General features: G+C 66.0%; 1 protein-coding gene across 4 annotated transcripts; it reads right to left on the bottom strand.

The window, feature by feature from the left end:
• Nucleotides 1-211: 211 nt before the first annotated feature.
• SBK1 (SH3 domain binding kinase 1) lies at nucleotides 212-16710 on the bottom strand. 4 transcript variants are annotated; one of them, XM_075436887.1, is made up of 4 exons: nucleotides 16017-16710; nucleotides 3805-4007; nucleotides 3505-3707; nucleotides 212-2957 (listed from the first exon to the last, which is right to left on the bottom strand). In XM_075436887.1, the coding sequence occupies exons 1-4, from the start codon at nucleotides 16076-16078 to the stop codon at nucleotides 2175-2177; spliced, it is 1251 nt and encodes a 416-aa protein (XP_075293002.1). In that variant the 5' UTR covers nucleotides 16079-16710; the 3' UTR covers nucleotides 212-2174. The 4 variants fall into 4 exon arrangements, with proteins under 4 accessions (XP_075293002.1, XP_075293003.1, XP_075293004.1 ...); XM_075436888.1 differs by lacking the exon at nucleotides 16017-16710 and adding an exon at nucleotides 10646-10729; XM_075436889.1 differs by lacking the exon at nucleotides 16017-16710 and adding an exon at nucleotides 10498-10545.
• Between the last annotated feature and the right edge of the window lie 1830 nt (nucleotides 16711-18540).

Genomic DNA, 18540 nt, shown 5'->3' on the forward strand with positions numbered 1-18540 from the left:
CTTGACGTCAGGCAGCCCTGCCTGTTTGGAGGGGGCTGCACTGAGGGCAGCTGGGTGTCCCCCCACCCATGGGTGCTGCTCCCGGCTCCCACTCCCTCCCTCCCTGGGGCAGCCGGCCATGGGGTGACAGGGTGACAGTGGGGGGACAGCGAGCCCCGAGGCCAGAGCAGCATCACGTTTGCTTTATTTAAAAAAGAAGTCTTCACCGCCATTGAGATTTTTTTTGTTGCTTTTATAACTATATATTTTGTCATTTTTTTATGGTTTTAGTTGTGGGTTGTTTTTTTTTAATCCTTTTCAACAGTGACAAACTGAGGTAACGTCTGTGACACTACAGCCTCTCCTACGGGAAGAAGGTCCGAAACCCGACAGCCAAGGGACTTGGAAATAAAAACCCAACAACCTACCGACACAGCGACCTTGACGGGAACAGACATCACAGCCGGGCCCCCCGCCGCAGGACAGACCGCCCGGGGAGTAACACCCGAGCCCTCCCGGGGACGGCCGGTATCCCTTATCTACATTATTGCACGAAAGATCGAGGACATCGAGGGACCTAAGGCAAAAAGGAGAAAAAACCACGCCTAGCGTCTCTACGTCGGGGCAATGCTACTTCTAAAACCGGGCCCTGGCCCTGGCACCGCGGGCAGGTGATGGGCAGGGGTGGGTGCTGTGGGGACGGGGGCAGCGGCGGTGGCGGGGGTCCGGCCGGGCGCCCGCCTGCTGTGTAAACTGCTGCTGCTGCTGAATAGCATTATAGCCCTTTGTGCGGGAATTGGGGGGCCGGAGGGGATGGGGGGGTCCCCACGGCGCCTACCTGATGGAAGGGAAGCCCGAGCCATGCCAGGGATTGGGTGCTGCCACCTCGGGGTGCCCCCCCCCAGCCTCCCCACTGCCCTGGGTGCCCAAAACCAGGAGGGGAGTTGTGACGTCCCCCACACCCCACGACCTTGTCACTGCGGGGCCACTGGGCCACCAGCAGCTCCTGCCACTGCCAGCCCCCCTTGCTGCAGCCAGCCCAGGGGCACTGACCCTGCTGCCTCCTCCCCGCCAGCCCCAGGGGAGGGTAACCGGGGTTTGGGGAAGGGGTGACAGCAAGGAAGGGGTGACGGGGATGGCACAGGGAACCGTGTGGCCCTTTGTGAGGCCGCTCGAAACCCCTTCCCCTGCTCCCCAGGCTGTGCAGACCAGCCTGGAGATGCACCACCACCACCTGTTCCAGGCCCTGGGTACAAAAAATCTGCAGAGGGGACAAGGGGACGCCACCACGGCAGAGCCAGCCCGGTCCCAAGCATCCAACCTGCCCGACAGCCAGCACCACAGCTGCCAGTGGAAGCCCAGAGTGCAGCTCCCGGCTGGGAGGGGACCGGTGTCTGCAGCTGAGGGCCTGGGGCCGGCACGTGGCAGGGCAGGGGGGACAGGGTCTGCCTGCGGCTGGGACGCAGGACGACACACAGACAGGGACACTTGCTACATCAATGGCTGCCAGCAGCTCCCGCAGCAGGGAGGCAGCCAGGGCTGCCCGGGGTCCCGGGCTGCCAGCAACCCCCCGGCTCCCCATCACCCGCCCAGCGCCCACCTCCCCATCCCCTCCCAGTCCCCACCAGCGGGGTAGGGACCGGTGGAAGCGGGCAAATCACTGCCCACCCAAACCTCCCCGAAGGCCTCCTCCGCGCTGCGGGGTCATCGGCCTTCCCTCGCCCCAGCTGGCAGCCGAGCACGGGGTGGGGGAGAGCCGATGGGCACTGGCTGCTCCAGATCCCCCACCCTGGGGGGTAGCCCCCACCCATGCAGCTCCCCCCGCCCTTCCTCCCCATATTGGGAGACCCCTCCCCATGCCACCATGGTGGGAGCCTTGGAGGAAGCAGCGTGGCCATGACAGGCGCCGGCACACCGACGTCCTCCCCAGCAGCGAGCGGTGCCCTCAGCTGGGGTCCCACCACTGGCCTCACCCGGGCAGGGCGAGGGGGATCAGCATCCTCAGCGCTACGGAGCGCAACCAGTTTTGTCCTTATCCTCTTTGTTTTTGTTTCTCTTCTTTTTTTGCTTTGGCAGACCGGAGCCTGGTCCCGGCTCATGCCACCACCACGAGCGACACCCCCCCGTCCCTGTCCCCGCGGCCGGGGGATGGGACGGAACGGGACGGGTGGCCGCCGCATGCCGCCCCAGCGCCGTCAGACGCAGATCTCTATTGCTGTGGCCAGGACCATCTGCCCTTTGCCTTTGTCCTGCCGTCCGTCTGTCCTGCTCGCCGTCGCCGGGGGGGCCGCGCTTGGCTCGGACCCACGGGGTCCGCTCCCTTCGGTCAGGACGGTCCTCTTGAGCGGGGCGGGGGTGCAGGAGCCGGCCGCCTCGTGGCGATGGGCACCGGCTGGCAGTTTGTCCCCGGCGTGCTTGCGGGAGCGGTAGGAAGGTCGGCGCCGCACCTCGGCCATCAGGTCGCACTTGATGAAGTAGAAGACCTCCTTGACGGGACAGCGCTTCTCAGGGTCGAGGGCCAGCAGGCGCTGGAACATGCGCAGGGCGCTGTCCGTGAAGCGTCGCCACTGCGAGGGCAGCCCCCCCAGCCGCCCCTTCTGCCACCGCACAAACTCCTCAAAGAAGGCGTCCGAAGCCGCCGCTGCCTCCCAGGGGAAGTTACCGGTGAGGACGCAGAAGATGAGCACCCCGAAAGCCCAGACGTCGATGCTGGTGTCCACGGCGAAGCCCTCTGCCCGGCCGGCCTGGCAGACCTCAGGCGCCGTGTAGGGGATGGTGCCGCTGATTCGCTTGACCCGGCAGCCCACCTTGCGGGTCATGCCGAAGTCAGCCAGTTTGACACGGCGGCAGTCGCGGTCGAAGAGCAGGACGTTCTCCGGTTTGATGTCCCGGTGCACCAGGCTCTTGCTGTGCATGTAGTCGAGGGCCAGGCCCAGCTGCTGCACGCAGCGCTTCACCAGCTCCTCGGGGAGCCCCACCTGCAGGTGTGAGGACATGGCATCAGCCACCCGCCACCAAACCCCACGGTGATCCCACCCAGCTCGGTGACTGCCATATCTCTGTCTCGTTACACATCCAACACCACCACGGCTACTTTCATCTGGGGTGGCTCTCTGCAGCAGGAGGACAGGGGGTAGGTCCCGGGCCACCGTAGGGCTGGGGTGATGGGTCTCAGGACCTCCAGGGGATGAGTGATGGGTCCCGGGCCACCCCCGAAGATGGGTGATGGGCCCCAGGCCCCCCTAGGGATGGGTGATGGGTCTCAGGCCACCCTAGGGATGCATGATGAGTCCCAGACCACTCTAGGGACAGATGATGGGTCCCAGGCCACCCAGGGGATGGGTGACAGGTCCCAGACTTGCTTTTAGGTGCTTGTGGTCAGGGCCAACCCATACAGGGTCCCCATGCATGGAGCCGCCTCCCACATGGCCACCGAAGCATAGTGGCAGCTTTGCTCAGTGCCCTGGGGACACCGAGTCCCCCACACCCCAGAAGGGCTCCTGCGGGAGAGGCAGGGGCTGTCACCTGCGGCGGGATGATGTCAAAGAGGTCCCCGCCGGGGGCATACTCCTGAGCGAACACGTAGCAGTCCTCAGTCTCGAAGACCACGTCGAAGACCTTGATGATGAAGGGGCTGGAGGAGAGCGTGTTGGTGATGCTGAACTCCCGCAGGAAGTTCTTCAGCTTCGTCTTGCTCTTGTTGACGAACTTCAGGGCCATCTTGGTGCCTGCAGTGGGCAGGGGATGGGGGTGAGCCCGGGACACAGTTGGGACATGCCAGGCACCCCGCTCCCAGCATGGCCGCATCCCCCACACCCCCCTCACCTGTGCTTTTGTGGGACACCAGGTCCACTTTGCCATAGGTGCCCTTGCCGAGCTCGCGGATGAGGTCGTAGTGCTTGCTGATGTCGGTGCCCGAGAGGGTGCGGATGGCCAGGGACTGCATGTCCTCAGTGATGAGGGGCACCCCGCAGCAGGCCAGCTTGCGCGACGGCTCTTGCTCAATCGAACCCGCGCTCATGGCTGCGCTGCAAGGCAAAGGCACATAACCATTTTTGGTGGGTGCTGCAAAGCCCCCGCACCCCATCCCATCCCTGGGGCTGGGAGCCACAGCGCCTTGCAAAGGGGCACCAGGCTGCTGGGGACCCCATGGGGACCCCGGGAGCCAGCCCTGTCCCCTCCAACCTCATGCCTTTGCAGAGCACCGGAGGCCCCTCCAGAGCCGAGCCCGGCTGCAAGCCAGCGATCCTCCGGAGCGGGGCCGGGGCCATGCCGCAGGCACCGCGCAGGTCACAATGGCTATACAACAAATCACTCCACCGTATGTCCCTGAACATCCATCGGCACTGACTCTCGGCTTTCTCCTACCAGGGTGCTGGATGCTCTGGTGCAGAGCGCAGCCAGCGGCACATGGACGACAGCGCCGACGTTCCTCACTCCCATCAAACTGGCGGCGGTTTTTCCTCGCCCTGGCCATCCCCGCAACGAGAACTGAGCTTGGACTCACCCGCCACACCACCGCAGCAGCGAAACCACCCCGGGATCTCCTCTGATGTCTTCAGGGCGCTGCATCACCCTCCATCACCCCCCAAGAGCACAAACCCAGTGCCCCGCCGAGCCGCCCCACGCTGCAAGCCCGGAGCAGAGACACCAGCACCCCAGGGCCGGTGGGCACCTCAGTAGATAAATCCGGCTGCTTTTGATTTTGTAGCAGATTGACAAAAATCATGGGACAGCAGCCCAGCGGGCGCTGGTTTATATTTAGATTTTTAATGCGACGTCTCACCGGGGAGGGAGGAAAAAACCCCTGCTCAAATTGAATTCCGCTTGCCTCCGGGACCAGCAGTGCCCTGGGTCCGATCGGTGCCAGGACGGAGCTGGGAGTGTGGACAGCCAGTGGCCGCAGCTGTGGGCTCGCTGCCTGCGAAACACGGGTGTTTCGCGGGCGGCGAGCCCACGTCTGCGAAAGACAGAGGCTGCGAGCGGCCATGCCAGAGGGTATGCATGAACCATCCCACTGCAGGAAGCAGCCCAGGTGATGCGGGCTGAGCCCTATGCCACGGCCACGCAGGGGCTGTGACAGCCACCCCAGGCAGTGTCGAACGCCCCACAGGCACCCACGAAGCATCCGCAGCACCCCAGGGGCAAGATCCTGCCTGATGCACGAGGATCCTCCCAGCCCTTTCCCAACAAGGCTGAGCCTGATCTCCAACCTCTTCCTCCTTTCTTTCCACCACAGCGCTGCCTCTCATCCCAAAGCAGAGCTCAGCTTCTTAATTTTTTTTTTTTTTTTTCCTGGGAAGTTGAGTGAAAAATAGAAAAGGAACTTCAACATCATGATGTTCCAAAAATGTAACGGCTTGACTCATAAGATCTCCAAAGCAGCTCATCTCCATAGTGTTTTATTGGCCTCCTGGAAGAGGAGCACCATTTCAGCGTCTGGGTGCTGGAGGTGGAGGTGGATCAGCGCAGCAGCTCGATGGATGCATGACTAAAAACAGCTCCCAGCATCCTGCGAGAAGAATTCTGTCTACACTTCAATTTACAATCATGCTCGTCAATGTCTCTTAATTAACTGGTGTTGAAATGCAATTACTCAAGTCAGCAAAGTTGGGGTTTGAGAAAGAAACCTGCCGGTGGGGTGGGAGAGAGGAGCTGAAGGACTGACGGCTGCTTAAAACAGCTCGCCAAGTCAAGGACTATTGGCTTTTTCACTTGGCTAAACCTGTTGGGTTTTCCAGGTAGCTCCTTTCCAACCGGCCGCCAAGGAACGCCCATCAGAGACAGGCGTCCCACCACACCCGATCTCCTGCCTGCTGCCTGCCTGCTGCCTGCCTGGCTTTCACAGCCGCCCCAGGGCTGTGGCTGCTTCACTTGCCATGCTTTTTGGAGCCGGCAAACCTGCTGCGGTGTGGGTCAGCAGGGCAGGCGCGGGGCCGTGCTGCCGGGGACGCCGCCGGGATCCTGCCGCGGTGCCTCCGTTCCTGCCTGCTCGCTCTGTCAAGGCTAACGGGAGCACAGAGGCAATGCCAATCCCAGGGAAAACCAAACAGCGATGGCGGGCAAAATACCAACACACCGAAGCCAAAAAAGCGTAAACGGAGAAGTTTTCATTAAAAATTGAAATGCTTTTGAAATCACGTTGAGTTTGATGTAAGCAGCAAAGCAGGGCAGCAGTGAGGAGAGGGAGTGAGGGCCTGTTTCCAGCTGGTTCCGTACTCTCACGGGGATGAGGGGGACAGGGGGACGCGGGGGGACGTTGCCAACACAGCAAGAGCGGCTGCCAGCCTGGCATGGCCGGCGTCGAGGTCCCACGTCCTTGGCTGCCTTCTGCGCCCATGCTGGTCACGCCGACGCAACTGCCCGTGCCACCACGTGCCAGATCGGGTCAAACCAGAGCAGAAATGGGGCCTTTTCCCGGCACATCAGCTCCTCTCCCGCCTCCACGGCACAGCCCCGAAGCCCCGGAGCCAGTGTCACACCCGAAGGAAGCCAAAACCACCCTCCCAGCACACAGTCCCCCAGCTCAGTTTTTTCAGGTGTTCTTGAAGAAGGAGCTTTTAAAAGCAGGGAGGAACGATGCATGTCAAAGCCCCCACAGCACAAGACCCCGGGCAATGGCAAAGGGGCAGCGAAGGTGCTGCCAAGCTGCACCAGGACCCCGCTGCTCACCGCAGGCGGTTCATGCCGTCATCTCCGCATCCTGAACCGTTTCTCCTACTATTCAGACTAAAATTGTTCTGTGTTTAAGCTTCAGAACCATTTATCTCATTGAGTGAGGAGGATAATCCACCCACCTCTTCCTCGCTCCCTGGCAGGTATTTATAGGCAGCCACTCGTCTCCCGTCGGCAATTGCCACTCCTCTCCCCAAACCTCCCCGGCTCCATCCCCAACACCGCGAAGCAGCTCCCAGGAGGATGGCATCCCGTATCCGGAGCCTGGCATCCTGTATCCAGAGCCCGGTATCCCGCTGGGCACCGAGGCCGGCACCGCCAACCCGCTCCCACCCCGACGCCGCTCCCTGCAAGGGGATGCTTTCCCCTGCTCTGCATCCCACTCCGCTGCACATCCAGCCCTGGGCGCATCGGCTCTGCCAATAAGTAATTGCAAACTCATTAAGAGCTCGTTGCGAGGAGCTGAGGCCGCCCGGGAGAGGTGCCCCAGGCACCCGGCAGAGGAGGCTGCTGGAACAGCGGCTGCTTGGAAACAAGGGAAGAAGGGGGGGGAAAAACCCCTCCGACCACTTCGGAGACCGACAGGTCAGGAAAACAACCTGGTTATCCAGCGGGGTCAGAGCAAAAGGGGCTTGGGCTGAGCCCGATGCAGGGGTCTCTACAGCGAGGCAGCATGCTGGAAACCCAGTAAGGGGCCAGGACTTGCACTGTGGACTGCTCTGGGGAAAGGAACTGGGAATACAAGGGGAGAAAACACATGGGGCAGAGTTACTGTTGCTACAAAACCCAGATTTCTCATCAGAGAGGGGAGAAATGAGAAATACCTGGCAGTGCGGTGGGCGCAGGCGCTCACTGCTCTGCCCCTGCGGCCGCCCCAGCCGCACCACGTGTGTTTTGCAGAGCTTTGATTTCCCTCCATCCCCGTCCCCAAACCCGCCGCTGCGATGCTCAGTATGACAGCCCTAATTATGGTGTAATTGGCATTAGTTATTAGCGGGTAACACTGACTCCCCCTCAGCCCGGCAGGCTGGAGGCCAGGGCACCTGTCAGGAGGGAGCTCGCTCGCTCTGTACCCCAGCCAGCTCCCAAACCTCTCGTATTTTCTCCAAACCAACCTCTGAGTCAGTAAAGTCCCTTCCAAGCGAGCGCTTGGCCCTGCCCGGGTGGTCCCCGCTCCCAGTCCCCCACGTCCCACACCGCCTCGGTGCTGCCTGCGCGGCGGCCGGGTGTTGCCGGGGCGAGGGGAGCCGGCAATGCCTCAGCCGTGCCCTGCGCTGAGCCGCTGCCTCCCAGCGCCCCGCTCCATTTCCAGCCTCCTCCACTGCCTCCGTTCCTGCCTGACCCCGTTCCGGGGACATCCTCTCATCTCCTCCGTGCCACTGGGACCAGCGCGCTGGCACGAGGCGTTATTAACTGCGCTTCCTGCGGGCAGCGGCACGCAAAGGCACCTTCGCCTAACAAGGACAACGTCTCCCCGGGCACAGGGAGGGGGAACAGGTACCTCGCGGGGGCTCACAGCCACGGGTACCCGCTGCAACCGGACATCCTCCGCCTGGGCCGGCCGCTGCCTCCCACCCCACCAAAAGCAGCAAAACACGCGTGGGGAGAGGATCCCTTCACCCACATGCCTCCCCAGGGCTGTCCAGAGCCGCTCAGGAGAAGCAGGGGGTGTCCCACAGCCCAGGAGGAGCAGCCCCCCCCAGAGAGGCAACAGATGGGGCACGGCTCCACATCCTCTTGCCAGCTCCATGGTAGTGGCAAGGAGCTGGGAAACGCTCAAATGCCACTTGCACCACCAGCCTGAACCAGCACCAAACCTCCACCGAAGCACCCGCAGCAACCGTGACTTCCCAGTGCCCCCAGTTTGGGACACTTCTCCAGGCGATGGCACTGAATTGCCAGTTATCCGGAGTTTCTCGTACCAGCTCCTTGCCCGGACCAGAGCAGACCGCCCGGCACCAGGATCAGCTTCAGCAAAGCCGACGAACACCCAGAAACGCGCAGGCTCCCCGGGAGGTTGGCGGGAGCTGCTCTCCTGGCGGGGATGTCCCAGCTGTGGGGCAGGGCCAGGTCCCGTCACACCCATCCAAAGCGTCCCCCATAGCAGGAACCGTCTCCCATCCCGGCCACAAGCCCGTGACAAGCTGCTTCAGCCTTTGGTCTCAGGATTCAGGTTTCACAGGCAGATTTGGGAAGAGCAAATCAAGCAGCGCCTGGGGTCTCTCCTCCAGCGGCCCTCGCCGCACTCGCGAAGGACGGGCGGCTGCTGCTCCCCGGGGAGCTACCGGTCTCGCCTCCCGCCGCCATCCTCCGTGCCCTCCGCATCACTTTCCCGGAGCTGCCAACTGGATTTTTCCCTGCCCTCGTCTGCACTGCGCCGTCTCCGTCCATCAGCCCCCAATGGCAGGACCTTGGCCACCTTGCAGCGCTTCGGCATCCCGGGATTTTTCCTAAGGAGCAGGATGGCTTCATTAGGACCTCAGCTGCTCCAGCCTCCAGCTCCTCCCGCCTTCACCGCCGGCACCAGGGATTTATGATTACTTCATTGTTTGATTGGTTTCATCAGCCTGTCATCACCTCCCTCCCAAAACTCTTCCACCAGCGCCGGCAGCACCGCACGTTTGGGATCTGCAAAGACAAACGCCCCGAGCGGCACCTGCCCATCGCCCGCCCGGTACCCGCGGGCAGGGCCAGCCGGCCCCTCGGCCCCTCTCACTCTCAGGGACCGTGGGGCGCGTCACCCTGCTGCGAAAACCAGCCCTGTCCCCACTCCTGGGGCGGCACGGCCTTTACACGCGGTTGTGCTGCTGTAACCCCGCAGCCCCAGCATCGCCCCGGTGACCCCCACCTCGGCCCCGGCTCCCACCGAGGGGGATGCTCCCACCTCTCCCCAGCTTCACCTTCACTCCCTTGCCCCCGGGCAGCCTCCTCCGGCCGCATCCGGGGCAGGGTGCGGAAACACCCCAATCGCGGCCACGCCACAGTCACACCGAGAGCCCAGCAGGTCACCCGGCTCCCAGGCTTCGCCTCCCGGCGGGCGACACCCCAGCGCCGGCTCCAGCGCGGAGGGGTACAGGGACCGAACCGCCTCGTCCCCCCGCGCCGCTCGCCCGTCCCCGGGCTGCATCAGGGACCCCGGCTGGCCTCGCCTCCCGTGGCCAGGGAGCCAGCCAGGCCCGACCGGGAGGAAAGTGGGTCACGGTCCCCGTCCCCAGCTGCAGCCGGCGAGCAGCTGGTGTGGGCTGGAGGATGGATCCCACACCGCGCCGGCGGCGAGGGGAGACGAGGGGAACGGAGGGGAACGGAGGGGAGACGAGTGGAATGGAGGGGAGATGAGGGGAATGGAGGGGAGACGAGGGGAATGGAGGGGAGGGGAGCAAGGGGAGATAAGAGGAACGGAGGGGAGACAAGGGGAACCCCGGTGGGGTGACAAGGGGAGATGGCCTGAGCTGCCCCCGGGGCCGCCTCTCGCCCGCTCCCCGCTCCCCTTCCCCTGCCTCCCGAGGCTGCTGCCCCGCGCATCCTTACGGACCCCCCCGACCCGATTCACCTGGACCCCTTCCTCCCTCGGGAACCGGCCCCGGGGCAAGCCCCCGGCAGCAGCCCCCCCCGGCCCCCGGCTCCGGCCCGAACTCCGCTCAAGTGTGACCCGCACCGCTTCCGTCTCCGGCCCCGCGCGCGTTCCCGCAGCCGCAGGGCCGGGGCGCAGGTGACGGGGCCGGAGGAGGGACCCCGCGGCCGGAGGAGGGACCCCGCGGCCGAGCCCCCCCCCCCCCCCGGGGGGCAGCACCCGCATCGCCCGCTGACCCCCCCTCGCCATTCATCGCGGTGCCCCGGCCGTACCGTGCTGGCTCCTCAGGCTGGCGGGGACCCGCCGCCCCCCCGCGCCGTGCGGGCAGACAAAGGGCGGCTCCGCCACAAAGGCGCCGGCCGGTACCGGAGCGCGCGGCGCCCCCCGCGCCCCCTCCCCGCCCCTCCGCTCCCCGCTTACCGGTGGGGCGAGCCGCCGCGCCCCGTCCTGGGCGGGAGAGGAGCCGGAGCCACCGCCCGCCCCCCCGCTGGCCGCCCGCACCGCCGGGCTCATGCCGCGGCCCCCCGCCGCCGCGGGAGCGGAGCCGACAGCGGCCCCCCCCCCCCCCCGCGCCCCGCCCCGCGCTCCGCCCGGCGCCGGCACCGCCCCGGGGACGGGGACGGGGACGGGGGGGCTCCGCCGAGCTCCGGGCGCCGCGGGGTTCAGCCCCGGTCCCACCGGCGGGACGTGCGGGGGCCGCGACAGGTCCCCTCCGGGCAGCCGGGCGGGGGTCGCGCTCCTCGACCCCTCCCCGCCCCGCTCGTGGTTGCACGCAGCGAAAAGGCCGCCGGCTTCCTCCCCTTCGGCGCGGCGATGCCCACCGCGGGACCCGGCGATGCCCACCATGGTACGGGTGATGCCCACCATGGCACAGGTGATGCCCACCGTGGTATGGGTGATGCCCACCATGGCAAGGGCTATGCCCACCATGGTATGGGTGATGCCCACCATGGTGCAGGCGATGCCCACTATGGCACGGGCGATGCCCACCATGGTACGGGTGATGCCCACCATGGGACCCGGTGATGCCCACCATGGCACAGGTGATGCCCACCGTGGTATGGGTGATGCCCACTATGGCACGGGCGATGCCCACCATGGTACGGGTGATGCCCATCATGGTACGGGTGATTCCCACCACAGCACAGGCGATGCCCACCGTGGCACGGGCAGCGCCCACCTGGCCCCGCTCCGAAGCACGTGCAGGACACGTGGCTTCAAAGCCCCACGCCCTGGCGAATGGCCGGACCTTTCAGATGGAGCCGGAGAAAGCCAGCCGAGGCAGATGCACCAGCACGGGCTTCTCTTCAGCCTCGTTAAAGTTTGGCAGCACATTCAGCAAGCGATGCCAGAGCTGGGCATGGGGAGCTCCCAGGCACCTCCAGGCAGGGGGACGGTGGCAGCGTTGGCTGGGCGAGGGGTAGGCACCGCGCTCCTCCTCGCAGCGTCCCCGGGCACATCCAGCCTTTCGGGATTGCTACCTGTGCTTGCCGGGGCCGAGCAGGGACGTTTGGACACAGGACATGGTTTGCTCTGGGGCTTCCTTGGCTCACAGCCGGGCGCCACGTCCCCCCGCTCCCATGACGCCGCTCGGGGCCGACCCACAGCCGCGGGGCTGCCCCGCATCCGAAGGGTGATGGCGGGTTGTTCCCATGCACCGCACAGGCCAAGCCAGCCGGCCGTGCCAGCTCCGCCAGGACCAGGGCCGTCCCGCTGCCGCCTGAGCCCCCCACTGCCGGGGCTGGCAGGGCAGGAGAGCCCTCGCCACTGCCTCACGGCGGCCCTAACCCGCTCCCAGTGCAGCACATGGAGCAATTAGTCTTTTTCTGAACGACTTTAAAGCTGAATCGCATTCCGACGCTTCTCTTTAATTCAGTGCCAGGCGCTGCTGTGACATTGCCACCCTGCTCCTGCCCGGCAGCCTCCCAGGCCTCAGCCGACCTCGGGTCTGGGCAGCGGGAGAGGTGGCTGTGGCTCGTGAGCGCTTGCCCGTCCCCTTGATCCCCCCTCCGCTCGCCGGTCCCTGCCACAGCTCCCGACACCGCTGGCTCCGATGCTCCAAGTATGGACAATCCCCACCGGGATGGGAGCATCCACCTGGCACGAGAGGAGCCATGCTGTCCCCGCGTCACCAGAGCCCAGCGGCCCAGCAAGCCAGGCTGGGTGGGTGCTGGGTGGGTGCTCGGAGCAGCTGCCCCACGGCTGGGAAAGGGGCGGCACAGGGCGGGAGAGCAGCTTAGGGGCGAAGGCGCCGGGAATGGGGACGGTGTGGGAGATGAGGCAGAGCTGGGGTGCTGCTGCGTCAGCGGGGCGCGGGCTGGTAGAAGCCACCGGCGCCTTCCTCGTCTGCCCTGCTCCATCGGCTGCTGGGGACCAAGTGGGTCCAGCCTCGTCCCTCCCCATCGCACCCACACAAGGCACCCGCCCCCCATGTCCCCTGCCTGCCCTTGCCGTGCCGTGCCCCGGCCGCGGCTCCCCGGCTCCCGCAGCCTCCTGCTCCCAGCGTTCCGAGCTGCGCCTCTGAGCTCTCCTTCCGCTCGCCCTATTTATAGCTCGGGGCTGTTTCTAGGTCAGGTGTGAGGCGTCGGTGCCCGGGGAGCCTGCGCGGGGACCGCAGGGGGCTGCAGGGACGGCGTCGCACGCCCCGCACGCGGCTCGGCTGCCGGTGTCACCACCCCGGTGTCGGAGGATGGGGCCATGCCACGTCCTGGGTACATGGAGGCTGAGCTGTTGGCGAGGGACCAACCGGGCTGTGGCAGGGCTGCGTGGGGCTCCGGGGGGTTCTGTGGGGCTCTGTGGGGCTCAGCTGGGCTCTGTGGGGCTCATCAGGGCTCTGTGGGGTTCTGTGGGGCTCTGTGGGGCTCAGCAGGGCTCTGTGGGGCTCTGTGGGGCTCGGCAGGGCTCCGTGGGGCTCAGCGACTTGTTTTGCGGCTGCCAGGCTGCAGAGCGGCACGTCGCCGGCACGTGGGTCGCGGACAGATTGAATAGCAGGAACACCAATGGCACAGGCTAGTGTTCGCACCGAGCTCGTGGTCTTCAAAGCACTTAGAGAATATTAATAACTAATTAAGATTAGCTAGATGAAAGGAGCTGGATCAAACACGTTTATCACCTGGCTTGATCCCAAACCCTGCAACGAGCCCACGGCTCCCCAAGGGACCACGAATGGCCCCAGGATTTCTGCTCAGAAGGGAAATATCCCAGCTTGCGCCACGGGGAGTGTGCTCGGGCAGGGCGGGTGGGTGGCCGGGAAATGACCTGAAAAGCCCAAAATATTTTTAGCAAGCCCAATCTCCTCCAAATCCAGTGAGAAGGTCGCTCGTCCCTTCGCCATCACTCAGTCCCCCCTGGCAGAGCGGCAGCTAAGGGTCCGTGCCCCCCACAGAACATCGGTCGAGGTGGCAGGGGTGCCCGCTGCGTGTCACGCTCCGGTGACACGAGCTAAACCCTGCCTCAAGACGCTGGCAGGGATGCTGGGAAGGAGCAGGCGGGAGGGAAGGAGGGAGGGCGATGAGGGAGCGGAGCACGCCGGGAGCCGCAGCGCCAGAGGAGGGGATGCGCTCAGCCCGGGGAGCTGCTGGCAGGGTCTCCCCCGCTGCTTTTGGGTGTTTTCCCCACCGTAGCACCCGCCAAGCCCCCAGACCTCCTGCCTGCCCCCGCGGTTCGGCCAGCCTCGCTGCTGGCTGCCGGCACCGGCACGACCTTTGCTGCCCGCTGGCCGTCCCGCACGGCCAGGGCTGCTCGCCTGGCACCCTTCTGCATCCCAGCCCGGGGTGCACGACCCATGCCGGGGTGCCCGGGTGCCCCCTCCATCCCTGGGGACAGCACCCAGCCCGGGGGATTTCCAGGGGGAAGGGGGCCGCTGGGAGGTGGCTCCCAGACCCCCCACCCCGGTGGTCCCCCCGAGCAGCGTGCTGCCAGCCCCCGCCGTGGCTGCTGGGATGAGATTCCCAGCAGCTGCCCTCAAGGTCAGGGAGGAGACGCAGCCCAGGCGCCGTGGGGCACAGCCTGCAGCTCGGCCAGGCCACTGCCCTCCTGCCGCCCCTCATGCCCCATCCCGCGCTCCTGAGGGGCACGGGATGGACCCAAGCCAGGCGGGCTGGGGGCACCGCATCCTGCATGCAGGCCCCCCAGCACAGGCTGGGTCAGGCCCTGCAGCACCATCCACACGCAGCCCCTCGCAGTGAGTTTGCGCATGGTGTTCACTCTGGAGCATAATGATGACTATTCAGCTACTGGGTCAAAAGGAAACAAAACGTTTTTCTTTCTGGGTTTCTTCTGTAAAGAAGCAGAGTGGGTTTCTCCATGGGGGAGGTGGGATTTGGGGGTGTAGTGGGATCAGAGCACTGTCCCCCTCCCACCTCCCATCCAGGTCTGAAGCCGCAGGCGCCGGCTGAATCGCTGCCCGGCACCGCGCAGAGCCGTGCCCGCAGCTCCCGCTCACCGCACGTCCCGTCCCGTCCCCGCCGGGGCCAGAGCAGCGAGCGGGACTGAGCGGGGAGCGTGGGGAGAGCCACTGGGCCCTCCGGCCACGCACCCCGCACCCCGCACCCCGCCGCCGCTCGCTGCCGCTCTCCTGGCACCATCTAGCGAGGCTGCGGGGACCGGCAGCCACCGCGCAGGACCTGGGGCCATCGCGCTGGCGTCCCCATCCTCGGCTGAGAATGCCAAACTCGTGTCAGCCGTGGCCCCGCATGGGCTGGGCGCAGCCGGGCCAGGCTGGGGGACGGGAGCCCCGGGGATGCCCCACGCCCCTCTCCAGCCAGCAGCACCCACACCCAAGGCCCCTCACCCGTCCCTGGTCCCCCCGTTCCCCCCATCTCCTGGTGCTTTCCCAGCCCGCGCGGAGCTCGTGGGCAGCGAACCACAGGAATCGAGGCTCCGGAAAACATGATTTACACCAAAACAAATCCTACGGCTTCTTGCATGCCGGGAGGAAGGACAGACTGCCTGGCCTGGCACCCACCCACAGCCCCGCCGACAGCACCCCGGACCTCGCCATGGGCACCCAGTGCTGGCCGGGGGCTCCCGGCCATGGTGGGGCCAGAGCTCTGCTCTGGGGATGGCGGCGCGGGACGGGAGCCGGCCGTGGCTCGGTGCCACGGAGGAGCAGTTGGGCACAACATGTGCCGGCGTTCACACCTCGCATCCCTGCCGGCTGCCTGGCTGCTTCTGGCACCAGCATGTTCGCCTTGGCTGCCGCTCCGCAGCGCAGAGGGGAGAGGAGCTCTGGGGGAGGGGGAGAGGCGAGCGCCAGTGCCGCTGCCAAGAGGGCCAGGCCTTGGGGAGCCTTGTGGCCCTCCTCGGGGACCCCCCAGCTGCCCTGGCCCCCCAAACCCCAGCCAGCCCCTGCCCCAGGGGCAGCAGCAAGGCCCTGGGAGCAGAGCCCCGACACGGACCCCAGAGCGGGTGGGATGGCTCTGGGATGCTGTGGGTTCGCACACCGCTGCCAACAGCCGCGCTCCCATGGGTACATTGGCACCTCTTGGCATGGCACAGCACGGGACGCCCACCCCGTGCCCCGGAGAGCTGCTGCCGGGGACACACATGCTGGACGCACACACGTGCTGTGCATGCAGCCTCTCCCCAGCATGGCACAGCGCCGGGCCACGATCTCCTCCGGCCAGGCGAGGATGCACCTGTGCCAAGGGAAACTTCGGCACGGCCAAGGCAGGCAGCTCCCATGGCAGTCATCGTCCCTGAGCCCGGCGCCAGGCTGCCATGCCCGTCCCGGGCTCACGGCGTGTCCCCACCGGCAGCGTGCCGCCCGGCCGGGCACCGTGGCACTGACCTGTGCAGGTGCAGGGGCTGCAGCTCCTCTTTCTGGAAGCAGACGAAGCAGAAGGAATCCATTGCTCAGCTCCGGCGGCTGCTGCTCCGGGCGAGGGGGACCGCAGGTCAGGCAGCGCCAGAGGGATGTTGGCATCTTCCTCCTCCTCGCCAGTGCCACCGGCAGCCGGAGGCTCACGCTTGCCTGCCTGGGGCCATGGTGTCGGGGAGCCCTTCATGCGGCCGAGCTGAGTGCCGGGGCCATCTGCTCGCCAGGCAGAGATAGAGCGCCGGGCTGTGCCATGTCCTGCGTCGCCTTCGCCCCGGGGCTGGCGATGCCCAGTGCCACCCCGGCACCCATCGTGCAGCCTGGCTGGGGGCGGCACCTGTTCTCAGGGGCTGTGAGCAGGGGCCGGGGGACGCATCGCCCAAGCCGAGGGTTCCGACAGGGCAGGATGAGGCCCCGGCCGAGCCCTGCGGTGCTTCAGAGGCCGGGGGAAGCAGCTGCCCCTCTCCAGCGCCCAGCACCCATATGGCAGCAGCCAGTGACGGCTGCAGAGGACGGTGCCCACCGCGCTGCCGGGGAAAGTGTCCCCTGCGCAGGGACTTGCAGCGGTGGGGCCCAGCAGGGTCTGGCAGGGTCTGGCAGCCAGGCCGGGAGCCCTGTGCACTCGCGGAGGAAAGTTGTGCCGGTGGCGAGCTGTGGCTCCGCGGGGCTCGTCTCACCGGCGGAGCAGCCGCTCGCTCTGACAGCTACACCAGCGTGCGAGTATTAATAGCTCCAGATTCATGCGGCGAGGCTGGGAAGTTAACTCCTCGGCTGCCGCCACCGGCCCTGCCCAGGCTCCATCCGCCCTCTCCCGGCTCCGGGCTGCTCCCTCGGGGCTCGCCAGCGCCACAGCCGAGACCTGGCAAACTCAGCCCGCCCGCCCAGTGCACCGCATGTCACCCAGAGACCCATGCTCTGTCCCCGGTGCCCCGTCCTTCCCCTTCCCCGGGCTCTGCCCTGGCCAGCCCTTGGCCCGGGGCATGGGGCATGGGGCACAGCCAGGGAGGGGATCTCTCTTAGCCTGGGTGCCCACGGATGCCCCGAGCCACAGCGGTGGCGCAGGAGGTGGCCCGGGAGCCACTCCTGGGGGGCTGCTCCCCACTGCGTGGCTGGGCATGGTGCGACATGGCAGGGCACAGCGTGCCAGTCCCAGCCGGGCACGGCAGGAGAGTCGTGGTGCCTTGTGAGGGGTCTCCCTGCCCCACAACGTGCCTCCCTGCCCCATGAGTGGCATCTTTGCCCCACAATGGGTGTCCCTGCCCCACAAGAGGTGGCTCCGGATTGTTGGTGCAAGCCAGGGCTGCCACACCAGCGATGTCCGGCTGCTCCCGGGGGACAAGCTGGGCCACCTCGCTACATGTCCTCACTGAGCAGCTCTGGAGTCTGTCCGTCCCACACCTGCTGGGAAGAGCTCAGGGAGCAGCGTGGGCCCCACAGGTACCTGGGACCAAGAGCTGTGCTGGTCCCTCACCTCCACCCTCATCCAACACCCTGGGGCTGAAGCAAAGGCCTCGTCCTTGGGAGGCAGCAGCGAGAGGACACCAAGAGGCTTCCCCAGCCTGGCCATGGGCTTCGTCATCTCTCGCTGTGAATTATTCAGAGTGTGGCTCCGCTTGCAGTGCATCTGCTCCAGCCACACCCCCTCTAATGGCAAAAATCGATGGCTTTTTAATTTCTGATGGCCAGAAGGCTCCTGGCCGTGCTGCTCACGGTCCTGTCCTGGCTGCAGAGCTGCCCCAGGAGAGAGGGGGACCCAACCTGGAGGGTGGCTTATCCCGAACTCATTTCCATCACTTTCTTCCAAGTATCTAGAAGGGTGCTGAGCTGGACGGTCCTACACGTGAGGCTGCGAGGTGCCCACACTTCACAGCTCTGGCAGGATTCAGCTGCCCATCTCTGGTCCCGGCCCTGGATGGGCGATATGTTGCCCAAGTCCAGGAGTGGTGGGAGCTTCGTGATCCAGAGCAGGGCTGGTCCTTGAGCCATCCGCTTCCACCAGCTACTTCAAGCCTGAGCATTTCTCCTGCCATTAAGCCAAGTCCATTATCCCAAGGTGCTTCAAGCACCCGTGTCCACCTTGGACTTGCCCATGGCGAGCGGAGCTCGTCCCATTGAGCACTCGCTGGAGACCCCGGCAAAGAGGGGCTGGGGGACGGTTTGCGTCACAGGGTGGGGAAAGCGGATCCCCTTTGCAGGCTCCTTGGGGTGCTCTGCACCAGGGGAGCTGCGGGGCGGCAAAAACCCCCTCGGGAGCAGCAGAGACGGCTTGCTGTCTACTGGTTTTCTGCCTGCACTGGGTGTTTTGTGAGGGCTGGGGGCATCAGCGGAGGCACGAGGTGAAGCTTGCGGCGGTCAGGGTCAGGGACCGCTCCTGCAGGGCACGAGGAATTGTAGGGGTGGGCGGTGGGATGGCTGCCCACCCCGGAGGTGACGCGTGAGCAGGCAGGGCTGCGGGCAGCGCTGCCCGGGGGCTGGCCCTGCTGCGGGCACTGGCCCG

This window comes from Opisthocomus hoazin, chromosome 15 (genome assembly GCF_030867145.1).
Source record: "Opisthocomus hoazin isolate bOpiHoa1 chromosome 15, bOpiHoa1.hap1, whole genome shotgun sequence".
Classification (NCBI taxonomy): domain Eukaryota; kingdom Metazoa; phylum Chordata; class Aves; order Opisthocomiformes; family Opisthocomidae; genus Opisthocomus; species Opisthocomus hoazin.